The 13,566-nt window shown below is 38.3% G+C and overlaps 1 protein-coding gene across 10 annotated transcripts in view; it reads right to left on the bottom strand.

The window, feature by feature from the left end:
• The window catches only part of STXBP5L (syntaxin binding protein 5L), a 194,424-nt gene that overhangs the window by 16,346 nt on the left and 164,512 nt on the right, over positions 1-13,566 (bottom strand). For all 10 annotated transcript variants that reach the window (XM_069785870.1, XM_069785871.1, XM_069785872.1 and 7 more), the window contains one exon: positions 10,893-11,063. In XM_069785870.1, the coding sequence (XP_069641971.1) occupies positions 10,893-11,063 (171 nt within the window). The remainder of the gene's footprint in view (positions 1-10,892; positions 11,064-13,566) is intronic.

The raw sequence follows: 13,566 nt of genomic DNA, 5'->3' as shown, positions 1-13,566 counted from the left end.
GAAAGGGGCAGGAAGGAACGCTGCAGGGTTTTCACACATTTAAGAACACTGCATGTTTACTTGGCTGAAAACATCTTCAAACACATTTTAATAGCGCCACTCTAAAGCTGCATTCCACATAAAGCAATTCACTAGAAAGCAGCAGAAGTTGTCTTAAGCACAAACAATGCAATAATAACCTGGAATTTTACTGTGAATTATTTCCTCTAGATGAACTCAAATAAGTTTCCCTAAAACTATGTTGAAAAGCCTGTGAATACACAGCTTGTGGAGCATTCAAACCAGGATGGCTATGGCTGCGCTTACGTGGAACTCAAAGCTGTGGGATGCCTGGCCCTCCCTGGAAAAAGTTCCGAAATGTATTGCCCTGAAGCTGCTACAGTTATAGCAGCGTAACCTGAATGGCTTCATGGAATTGTACTGATACAAGCCTGATGTAAATGATGGCAAGTAAAGGCCTGAAAGAGAAAACAGATTCAAGTCACTAGACTTGGATCTTTATTTTGGTATTTCCAGAATATGGTAAAGTTCAGGCTTAGGTTTTAGTTCAGCATGTTTTAAAAACAGAAGGGAACTGTTAGGGCAGAACTATTCTTCATGTTGAAAATGAAGTAGAAATAATAAATAAAATAAGCAAATCTTTATAAAAAGATAAAAATGCGAGAGATCTTCACAGTAAGTAATCTATCAAACTTCCATATTCAATTGTATGAATCACTTCCCTTGACTTACACAAGCAAACTGTCTTCACATTCCGTTCACTAAGAGCTCAGTTTAGACATAGATTGTAAGTTTGGACATACGTTTTTTAATCAAAGATATCACAATTCTCTAGAACTTAAATCCCAACCTAAAATATCCATTCTGCTGAAGCATCTTTCGTAACATTGATGTTTGGGAAAGAACAGTATGTTGTATAACTTTCATATGTGGAAGTACCCAAGAATAAGGTGGAGACAAAAGGCATTATAGAAGAAAAAACTTGGGTTCATTCAATAACAAAGTCAAAATAGTTAATGTTTTAATGAAGCAAGTGAAAGCACTTCAAAGTACTCTTTCTCCCCTCTGATAGACCCTCTGCTTGTGTAACTGAAGTATAGTTAGAAAAGCTTTGCTTTAAAAAAAACCAACAATCTTTTGGAAGAGCTATTACCACGTAACTTGAACAATCTCAGAATATTCCTATACTCTTCCCTAGTTCTCTATACACAACAGATCACCGCCTATTCCATTCTGCCACAGAAGTACCAGGAACCACCCAATGGTGTGTTCCACTTCCAAAAATGTTTCAAAAATTATTTCAGATGTAGAAAACCAGTTTACATTGATCTGAAGCGATTGCTAGGAAGCAAGAAAGTGCTGAAGTTGAGCATGCAGTGCAAAACACACCCTCCAAATTCAACATGCCTAGAGTACAGTGTGAAATTAGCTTAACTTGGAGTCAAACCATCGTTTAAATTAAAACTGACTAGACATTCAGTAAATGTAAGAAGAACAAAATTTTCATTTAGTTGGTTGTTTTTAAAACAAGGAAAATTTGCAGATTCCTGTAAGAAAACAAGTGGATCCTAACATCCTCTTAGAACCCAACAGAAAATGTACTCCAAGATAAAACCAAACATAAACTCTAGCTAGCCCAACAGAGCTGGACTTCAGGCACCAGCAGCTCACATGCATCCATGCAAGGCTCTTCTCCATTTCTTCCCAGGTCTTTCCTGGCCATTAGACATGCTCTTTCACAAGGCACCTCAGTCTTTAGACAACCTCCCCTCACTGCTTTTTCCAGGGACAGAGGGCATTGCAAGCTCTGTTGTGACCAGATTTAGGTAGACACACACCTAAACTCCACTTAAACCTTTGAGGGAAACCAGTGGTTAGATCAGATAAAGATTATGATTCAGTCTAAATGACGGCAGCTCCACTGGCTTTTTGCAGTCTAGTGACTGTAGCACTCAGCAGAAAACTGAAGGTCATAAGCTGTAGGCACAAATCGGTCTAAGAGGACCGACTTCATCCATGCCTTCTGTGGCCACAAGGTATGAAGAGGAACAGCATTCTTTGTGTCTCCCCTGGAAGCTGAGCCCCTGATGGCTATGATGCTCAGCTGAGAGGCTGAACCTAAGGTTTCTGGCCCTTCTGGTCCTATTTTTTATTTACTGTGGACTTAATATAAAATATGAACTTGTTGTGGGGAACCTGAACACTGTTGATAGGGTCTAGAAACTGGGCTCCCTCTTGCCCTAACAACTTACTTTTTATGCATGTCCTTTAGCAAATTTCCTGGGCAAGCTATCTATCTATCCCATCTATTTGGTTAGGACATCCACTCTCAGAAGCACTCTATCTCATCCTAAACAGATGGATTGAAGTACGTGGGCTGAATTGGCCTCTTAGTCCCAGGACCAGTTGCCATTATTTTTTATGTGTCTTTATCACAGGCAGACTGGGCTTTCCCCCTTGGCTCACCTTTAAAATCTCTCTACATTGCCCTTCTAAGAGTAAGCAGAAAAAGAGAAGGTTTTTAATATTACCTACAGTAGAAAACAAGCACACATACTCTCATCTCCACCATGACTGAAAAAGAACTTAACACTATGGACAAGCCACTTCTGGAAACAATTGTATTCACCCAAGAATAATCTAAGGATCTTATAGTTCAGTGTTCAAACTGAATACTTTGAAACAGATATGAAAACCTTACAGAAGATGCTGGAATATCCTTCCTTGGAACACTTGACTTTAGGTGCCAAATTTTTTATTACAGTCATGCAGAATTTGCTGTTCACAAATCTTTTGAGTTTGCAGTGCCCATTAGACTAGAAGTGCTGGGATTTTGCTAAATACAGGAAAAATAATTTCAACTTCCTAATAACTTATTTTTTATTTGAATAAAGCTTTCTGCAGAAAGGAACAAACTTTCTAGATATGGAACAGGTCCTCTATGCAACATTTTTATCTGCTTCTCTGCACAGACAAGAAATGTGGTGACAAACTGAGCAGTTAGTAGAGACTGTGGTTTACCATAGTGTCTCTAAGTCACTTCTTATTACACTATTCTTACTGATACTAGTTACAGTGATGTAAAGTAAATTCAAATGCTAACAAAATGGAAATGATTTAGAAGCAGAACCAACACCATAATCCCCTCACCGAGAAATAAATAAAAAAATTTCAAGCCAAGGGCTTTTCCATCTGTTATGAAAGGTTAGCTGTGAAAAGCCATGGCACTTAAGGGCCTCGTGAAGTGTGGTCCCATGACTGCTGTAACTTGCCCAGTGGATCAGGTTAAGCATCTGTTTGGCTGGCTGCTTGGGCAAGGAATTTTACCAGAAATCATCTGCTCTGCAATATGGAGAGGTATGGCAAAGGGAATGTGGTGGAGAATATAAGCTGCTCTGAAAACCTGCCAGAGATGCAATAACCTCCTCATAGAATCCATTTCTGTGGTTAACTGCCCTTGTGATCAAAATGAATCCCCTACTGTCTCCCTGAAGTCGTGCCTCTGCCTTAGTAATTTATGTCCATTACATCCTGTCCTTTTCTCAGCAGACATAGACAGCAGATTATTCCCTTCCTCGCTGCAGTACCCTGCCATCCATTTGAGTCATTTTGTGCTCGCTCTTCAATGTTTTTGTAGATCAAGCAACCAGGTTGTTCTTCTCTTTCCTTGGAGGCCTAGGAACCCCTACCTTTGAAAACCGCAGTGATCAGCATCTAGGCCATCGTCACTTAGTTCACACCCACATGTGGACTTCAGACCCAACAGACCCAGGAAAAAAGGAGCCGATGATAAAACCAGAAACCTCCCTCTTCTCCCCCCACCTTGCTACATGGGAAGGAAACCTAATGGTCACATTCACTCATCCAGTCCAAAAAAATAATCCAATGTGCTAGGCATACAGCACTGCTGCAGACAGCATAGCAGCGCAGCCATAACCGACAAGAGAAAAACTGATATAAATTGTACAGAAGTTACACAGGAAATACTGCAATACACAGCACGACATCAGCTCAGCCTGGTTCCTCAGGCTGCAGACTTTTTATAAGATAATCACTCAGTATCATATTTCCAAGACCCTGACTACAGCATACTGGACTTAGAAGAGCAAATGTCAGCCCTTCTCTATGGCTTCACATACATATTTACAGGCTGATTAAGGTACAGATCAATCCTAAGACTTTGGAAACCTTGTTATAGAAACAATAGACCAAAGTAACAGGCTGACATACATGCACAGAAAATTATTGTAAAATTTGCCGAATCTAAAAACCAAACCAAAAACCTCAAAAAACTCAGCACCAAAACCTAAACCAAAATCCATCAGGAAAAAAATCTGGAAGCCTCTGCCAGGCTGCCTACCAGGCTTCTTATGGTGATCCTCACAAATACTTCTGAATAATAAAAGAAGTTTAAAGTATGTAGTATATACCAAATACTACCCATTTCCAAAACAAGTTGGACAAAATCATGCAAGAAACAAAACAACTTACCCCAGAACAGTTTTAGTCATTCTATATAGAGATGCAAAAGAAGAACTTCAAGTATAAAAGTATACTGGATCTATTAAAATGGAAATTGTATTGTACTTGCCATAGAATTTTTGATAAGGTATTAAAGATAATGACTAAATATTCTTGAGTGGTTCGTTTTGCCAGCTTACAGTGACATTTCAATTCAAGTGCTCTATATCAAATTTTAACTACATATAATCAAAAGAGTTAATCCAAAAGCTGAGGTAAATGCTGAAACTGAATTATTTTAAAGAAAAGCTAAAGCAAATTTAAAGACTATGCTCTTAGCATTCCTAGAAAATTACAATGCACAGTAAATCCTTGTTAGGATTCCTTGTTCAGAGACAATTTTGTAGCACTAAGACCTAAATGGCCTTTCTAGCCAAGGGTGATTAAGCTAGACTAGTTAAAAACTACATAATAGGAAATAAGAACAATAAAAAAAAGACAGACAGTTTTCTATCACTGCTGGTGGAAGAAAACAGACTTCCAAACACAACATTTGAAAGGAAAAACTCCACTCTGTTTTTACTTTCTTCCTAAGATGTATGATATAACCACATATGGACATATGTATACAGAATGCCCCGATTCTGGGTGAGTGCAGGCAAGGAGGAAAAAAAGGCAGAGTCTGCCAGCAGAAACTCTTGATGGCAACTAGCAAGTCATGGCAGAGAGAACCTTTTGGAGAATGCAAACTGGCTTAAAAAAGCAGAATGTCTGAAAAAGCAATAACCAAGAAGTATCGAATCTGAAAGACTTCTCGGAGTTATAACTCATTAAAGCGAAGAGGATGGCATGCCAGCATACGTATCTGTGCACACATCCATATACCCACCAGCTACGCAAGTATAACCACACTGAGTTCCCACCCACAACAATTTTATTTTTATTCTTTAACATCACTTTTTTCTTTAATTCAGTGTTTTCTTTAATCTAAAATTACAATTAAAAATTCGACCAAAATACAGATTTTGTTCTCCTATGCAGAAAAAGAGCAGATGTTTTGGGCCTATTTATCTACACTGAAATTCTTGATCAGGCTGGGATCTCTGCTGTTCTAGATGGAAGGGGAGTTTTAAGGGGGTTAGCAACTATGCAGTATTAGTTTTTAGACTGAGATGGACTGGTTTGGATCTGTGCAGCAGGACAGAAGGCAAGCCAGGTAGGGGTACACGTTTTCCCCAGAGAAGATAAAAAGGTTACTATCTCTATTTCAGTGTTTCTGTGAGGACACCTGCAGACAAAATAGGGTGCTAGTTGGAGCCCACAGCTGAACAGACCGAGACATGATCAGTGCAAATAGCTACAGCCTGCAAAGAAATCCACTAAGCTTGGAGAAAAAACACATTCCCTTTCTACAGAATGTTATCATGGGACAGAATCTCTGTAAGGATTTTCTTGACTAAGAATAATTTTCATTCATGTGTATTTTTTATTGCTCTTGGTATTTAAATGCACAATGTTAACTTGATGATAAAAAATGTAGTTTATACCCTGTGCAATAAAGTCTTATCAAAGAAATACAAACACTAACTCCTAAAATCTCAAAACTTCTGGTCAAAAAGGGCTAGAAGTTTAGAATGTAGAAGCTGAACAATGGAATTTCCCACATTTGTGTTTTTGTTTACAATGCAAATAAATTCTTACATTGTTGCAAGTAAGAAGCAGCTTAAAAGTATGTGAAAACAAGATTGTTTAGAATCAATAATATGCTATTAAGAACTTGTAAAGTTCTAATTCCTTGCTAAAATTAGATATAGAATATTGAGCAACTACAGAACTCATTAGTATAGCTGTGAAAATACTGCATTTATGAAACCAGAAGATACTACAGGACAACATGTAACATTTTGAATAGCATAAATGGTATTTGAGAAGTGCTGTATTAAATGTCTGGCTAATTAATGACAAAAATATAACCATAACAAGCTATTTGATCTAAATACTAGATCAAGTTTTTTGGGGACACCCCACCCCCACCCCCCCCCAGCTTTGGAACTGAAATGACATTAATCTTTAGCTTGGAATATACCTGAGTTTAAAAAGATTTAGAGTGTTCCAAGTTTTTCCATGTTAGATGAGGATACTAGGAAAGACAGGTTTAAGCAGTAACAGTAACCACGCAGGCATAGACACCACTCCTCTGCTACTGTTACTTGGCTTTTGAATTATTCTTCTATGAGTGTGGAAAAAATATTAGCACTTTATGAAACTGAACAGTTTGCAATATTCTGACCAGGAGGAAACAACCCCCCCCCCCCCCCCCCCCCCCGTTCTTCCTATGATTCATCATTGCAAAGACATTCTTCAAAAATGCTTTTCTCTATCAGAAATCCTTCTGCGCATGTAAAGAGGTAAGAGTCATCAAAATCTTGACAATGAACTAACAGGAATGAAGTCAGAAGAATTTATTGTGGGAAAGTTGCTTGAAAATACACTTGATGAAAATGCTGGAAATACAGTTCCTATTGTACAAAAAGATCAGGTATAAGTAAGTAGATTTTGAAATCCAATGCGAGAAGAGAACACTGATTTAGTATTCTAATAGATATCTTATGATTAGTCACCAAAATGTATTGTCTTTTTAATCAATTCAATTAGAAGAGGTTGTAAAGAGCAGGAAAAAAAATCAAGTGCCATCAGTGCCCCAGAGACAGCCTTAAGAAAAGGTAAGAACCACCCACCCACACACAAAGGCTTTTTTTAAAATGTATAAAAAGTGCTTAAGACTACTGAGATAGCAATCTCTAATCAAAACTCTACTCAGGTAGAATAATAAAATCCTACCAAATACTAACCTGAAATGCTACCTCTCTAGCGAGGACATAAAATATACCTCTTGATTCACCACATGAGAATATAAAAAAAAAATATTTCTTGTGAATAATTCTTAGCACAGAGAGGATTTTTTTGTTTTATTTTGGAACAGCCCAACCAGAAGGTTTTGATCAAAGCCAGTTCCACAGTTTGGAGAGAATGCTTATTCTCAGTATATTCTCTCTCAAACCTTTAACTTCTCATCTTCCTTGTCCCTCACCCTCTTTCTTACCCCCAGCCTAAGAATCTTTCAAGGATCATACCATCTTCCACCATATTGCTTAGTACAAAAACCTTTAGAAGTAAATCAAACCACTCGCCAAAACTGTATGTCTAGAAATGCAAGATGCATGAAGTATGGCGGAATGTCAGTCATTCCAGACAGATCAGTTAGTAGAGCTAGAGGTTGAAAGACTAATACCACAGGCATCTAAAAAAAGTTTAGACAAGTTGGACAGGTGGCTTTGTTTTAATGAGAGAATATAAATGATCAGAAAATTATTTTAGTCTATAAACCTGCTGAAAGGTGACTTGTACACAAACCCACACACTCAAGGACAAACCCAAACCATGCTCCATCATATTACATGTTAATACAAATTACTCTCAAGACTGTCTGGCTCTTTTGTGCAACAGACATTTCACTGACCTTACTGAGAGTTGTAATACCATTTAGATGACACCACTGATACTTTTAAAAAGGGATTTTTTATGTCACTTACTTTAATTTACTGCACGTCCCTGAAAGTTAGTTAGAGGACTATCTCTTTCTAGAGATATACTTTAATATTAAACTTGATAGGTATTATAACTAGCGATGAACAATAGAAAGTGAATTTTTCATGATACAGATATCCAGAAAGCATCATCATGCCATCAAAAGTATAACTGTATTACTAAATGTTTTGTACACAAGGGTCAGTGGGACCTTAGGGGGTTGTAGGTTCTGCCTGCCAGTGACCTTACTTACTCTGGGAGGATGGGAGGGAAAAAGAAAAGAAGCAGCATAAAAGAATTAGGTAGTACCGTGGCCCAGTTATGTACAAGTAGTGCTGATAATGCAGCAGTATCTGCGTACAAGAATTCCAGAAGAGTTTGGTACTACGTAGGATGGAGAAAAACACAGAGCAATAGAAACTACTGTGGCAGTGCTTTATTTTCCACCACAAACTACTATCTGACAATGGTACTTACCATATTTGTATGGTGCGTAAAGAGAGGCAGATGAAAGGGTTATGTTGTGATCATCATCAATAATTAATACAGAGTTAAAAATGGTGATTATGTAGATGAAAACTGCCCTTATGCACAGGAATTTATAGAAACCTCAGAGCTCTGTAAATCTGCTTTAGTACAATGTTCACACAGGAGCCATTAAATTAATCCAAGTTAAACCCAAAATTTATAGTAGGTTTAGTATTTAAACAGGATTACTTCTTTATAACCGATTGCTGAGGATTACACTTTGTCATATGTTATACAAAGCCTACAATGCAATTTAACATTTCTGCTCTTTGGCCTATGACTTAATCTTTGAAGAGTCCATGATATTGTAACATTCTCCTAAAGGAGAGAGGGTTGGACGGTCACTGAAGGAACAGCAGTGTCAGTTGAAATGTCACTACTCCCCAAGTTTTTGACCCTGTTCTTCTGCAGAAGGTTAATACTCATCTAGTGAAGTCAGAAATATAGATCACGTGGGCACTTCTCATTTGCTTTAGTGCAAAGGGAGTTGGATAATGTAACCCAATATAGAAAGCTGTTTAAGCTAAATGTTTCTGTACTTCAGCAGAAATGAACCACCCAAAGGATCTCTCTACCACCAGTATCTGTTCTGGTGCGATAGCCTCTGGCAACAGGAGCTGATTTCTACCAGAGGCCTAATGACATAGCTGGAAGAAGGTGACACCTTCAGTGAGCACAGCCATTTTGCAGAAAGCCTCTGACCATGCTTTACTCTGTGTCCCATGAATGAATGTAGGTAAATGCTGTTCTTAAATCAAATGGAAGGAGCTGCTAGAGGACACTGCAACAGACTTTGGGATAACAGCTCCATTCCAGCCAAGAACATAATCTTGGAATCCTCTGTGCCAAAATTAGGATGTTTTCTTATAGGGTCTCACACACATAGACACTATTTTTCTGTTGTGTGATCCCCACAGTAGTCAGAATAAGGGCTGCAAAAGAATTTGCTATTTTATGTTATCATAAAAAAAAAATATCAAAAGATTCTAGCAATTTGCCACTAGCAACAAAGGTATTTGCAATAATTTGCATTTAAAAATACAAAATTAGACACTCTGAATGATATAATTCCCCTTGCTCTGCCTCCATTAACAATCTGCAAAATTAGGGAGTACTGGTTCCAGCTGTAAAAAACTTCTGTGGTACAGACACTTTTGCAGGTGGGCAGGTTAGGATACAAATGCTCCTTACAAGACAGAGGGCTAGGTCACAGTGGTGTTGACTGCCTATCACTTATAGCATCACGAGGAGGGTCAGGCCATGCTACAGCCCAGACAACAGCTATAGGAGATTATTATCTCTTAGGCACTTAGGAAATTAGTCTACAACTTGATTAGAATTAAAATATTACACTCTGTCATTTCTGTTGTTGAAGTATTATAAAGTTTTTACCTATTACTAAAATAGAATACAACCAACACTACAGCCCTACACCATTTATTTTGATGCTATGCTTTTTCAGTTTTTGATAGAATAAAGCTTTTCTGCACAGACAATGCATTGCTCAATTGCAAGGATGTGGGGGAGCTGGAAGCATGCGAGACAAGGGTCAAGGCCACCAACAGCAAGGTGGGAACACTATCAAGATTGAAGAAAAACAGGTCAGCTGAATGCTTCCGCTTAAACGATCTGCAGTGAAACAGCTGGCGCTGCTGGAACTAAAATGGGCTTATTCTAAGTTTTAAGCACAATGCATTGCCGTGAGTGGTCCACTTTGTATCTCAGCTTCATCGAGACTCTGCACTCAGGTAGGTTACAATTTGAAGACTGTTTTTTCAAGCATTAAAGCAAGAAACTTATAAATACAAAAAATTGATTAGATTACGGGCTATAATTTTACTGTAAATGGTGGCCAGGGATTGTAGAATTTTAGAAAGTCTTCAGTACCAATAAATAAATAAATATATATGTGCAAAGCCTGAACTCACATTGTAAAAATATCTTACTCATTTTCTGACTTGATAAGTAGAGACAACGAGAGTTTAAAACGTTAGTACTACTAGCTGTCACAATAACCGTACATAAGCAGCTATGAACAATTGCTCTTCCAGTACAAAGCACCCGATCCATACAGGCGAGGGGACGGCTGTGAGAGTTCGGCGAGGTTCAGCATACCGCATCCCTAGGCAGCACAGAGCTCAGGAGCAGGCTTGTTAGTAACAACACTAACACACAGGGGTTGTTCTAATTCTAAACAGTCAGATGAAGACAGCAGTTCAGGGCAATGACTAGGACAAGGATCATGCTAAACTTATTTGCTTTCACACCCAGTGAGAAATTCACAAATACCTAGCAAAATATTCATTGCCACCCACCTTCTGTGGTGACCGGGAGAGAAATCTCCATGCAGGCTGCAGACTGTGCTTTTCTGAAGGGGGGCCTCCCAGGCCCTCGGCGGTTTGCTTTTGAGACGTCTGCGCTGGAAAGTCGTTTTCCTGAACTGCAGCTCTGGGACGTTGGACTTGTACAGTGACCATTCACGTGATCTGGAAAGTGAATGCAACAAGTGCTAGGTAAAGTGCCAGCTCCCAAAATTCAGAATGGAGGAGAGATGGACGTTCTGATATTTAAGAATGGGTTAAATCAAATTTTCTGAAAATAACTACTTATTTGTTTTACCAGCCCACACGTGTATATATAAGAATAGCTCACCGTATCTTTAAGGTATACTTTGAAAAAACCAAGGGACATAGAACTGCTCCATGTTCTTACAGCTGCAGATCCCACAGCATTTTGTTGACCTATGTTCACAGGCAATTATCAAGATACTGCTGGTAACACTGTCATCCCTGACATTGTGTCTCCTAACAGATACCAAATAAATTTGAACACGATCTTTCCTTTTTGCTCTCATAAAGAACCGCAAGCGCACTTTACTACAGGGTAGAATTTAGAGCCAGACATCCTCCCTACCTGACTCAAAGCTCCATGAAACAGGCATCTAACTGCCACTATTTGGGATAATTATAATACTGCTAAGTATTTAATTCTTTATATACCACATAGATTTATTTTACTGCTAAGGAAACTGACTGCTGACCAACTGATTTGTCTACTACAGATCTAAAGATATGAGGCAAAGTCCTTGGACCCCTGCTAGAGGCCACGGTCAATCGGCACAGCACATGCAGCTGTCTGATGGGGTGAGAAACAGAACATGGCTGCTTTAAACTCTGCCTATTCGTCTGTTCTTCACCCCTGGCAATAGGTCTTTAAACCACAACAATCCACTGATCAAGACTTAGATCAGGGTTCAGAGTGGGTTGGGTTGGACTGGGCTATAAAACATTCAGGAGATACATTTCTTCCTCTCAGGTTGGGAAAGGCAACATGAGAAGAATTAGTGAACACAATTTTCCCCTCGACATGTAAAAGGCTACACACCCAGATATAACTGAATTATTTTTGGTCAGCTGGTAATTCATACTTACTAATTTAAGTAAACAGCAGGTAATAAGCATAACAAAAATTCAGACTTATGCAAGCACACCGAGTATTTCTATTCAAAACTATGGAAGCTCAATAATATAGGTAAGGACAAGCTTGGAGTTTGTGCCTTCATTTTAAATGTCAGGTTATTTATATCTGAGAATTAGATTAGTCTTTAAGATTCTGTATACAAGTATCATATTTTGTTAACCCTCTTTTATTTGTATTGTATCCAAGGAAAAGATCAAAGTTAATATACCAAGATAAATTTATTTCTTGGTTACCATGCCATGATAGCTCCACTGCACATGATGAAAAGCTATTTCTATATTCAGATGATAAAACAGATTCTATACTGAATACAGCATATAGTGTGCTATTATATGTAGTCTTCCAATGTGTAAGTCATGTCCTTTCCATGTGAAGCAGTTCAGTGTTAATGAACAAAATTGGAAAGAATTGTTCAGAATTATACTTTAGAAAGCAATTTAGTATCTGTACTGCATAATGAGACGGCTCTGTAGGAGACACAACTTTCATGATTCTTATCATGTTTCTTAATACATGGCTGTTAACGGAGCTAACAGCAGATATAAAACTGGTGTGGATGATTCATTCAACTTATAGTTAGGGAATTTTCCAAAATCTGCTGGAACTATTCATATAGTTCAGTAGAAAGTCCTTTGAGATCAGGGGCTTTGTTCAAGGGCACAGGCTGACTGTTCAACCTCAGCAACAGACACATCCTCATCCAGCTGCTTCCTTTCTTCAAAATTCAGTTTGTCTGAAGGAGTTTCAGCATGGTATCTAATTATCTCCAGGGGGATCCTAGGAAGTGGTGAGGAACATAACAGAGTAAAAAAGAGTCATGTTCTATAGAAACATTAACAACATTTGTGAGTCCCTTTCCTTGAACATTGTACAGAATGGGCACAATTCATCTAAAGCCCTATTCACTATGCCAAATTTTAAGAGAAATGCTGCTACGTTTCTCTTAGCACATTTGCTTGTCCCAGTTGCCTTCCGAGGCCCAAATTACACAAAAACAATGAGTAGGATCTGGGCACCTAAATCCCCTGAGTTGTTTCGACAATGCCTTTCCAAATAACCAAAGCTGGTTTCTGTGTAGAAAAAAAAATAAAATCAAGCCTCACCCTAGAAGCTGCAGGGATAGCCCTTCAAGTACTGAAGTTGATGAAATGTTAGTGAGTGCTACAATGAGTGGGAGAGATTTTAATGATCAGCTACACACTTTTCTATATTTTAACACTGTTCCATACTTCTGATTAGATACAATTATTTTTTAAGTGTATATAACAAGGAGCAATGTAGCTCTTCAAACCTTAATAAAAACAAGGCGGCATCGTACAAGGAGTAATGTAATTATGGGGAGTATGACTGCGACATTTTTTGCTGAAAAGCTGGTAAGAATCAAGCAGATAAAGACCACCCAAATCTCTGAGAAAATCCTATGCGTGTATTTAAAAATTAATTTCTCACATTGTTTATGGTATAAGGTCAGTGATACAAAACATTTCCTAAGAAAGGTTATGTACTATT

The sequence above is a fragment of the Haliaeetus albicilla genome, chromosome 6 (assembly GCF_947461875.1).
Source record: "Haliaeetus albicilla chromosome 6, bHalAlb1.1, whole genome shotgun sequence".
In the NCBI taxonomy this organism is placed as follows: domain Eukaryota; kingdom Metazoa; phylum Chordata; class Aves; order Accipitriformes; family Accipitridae; genus Haliaeetus; species Haliaeetus albicilla.
Note: the sequence above shows the minus strand (reverse complement) of the source record. Positions and strands in the feature narration are given on the sequence as shown.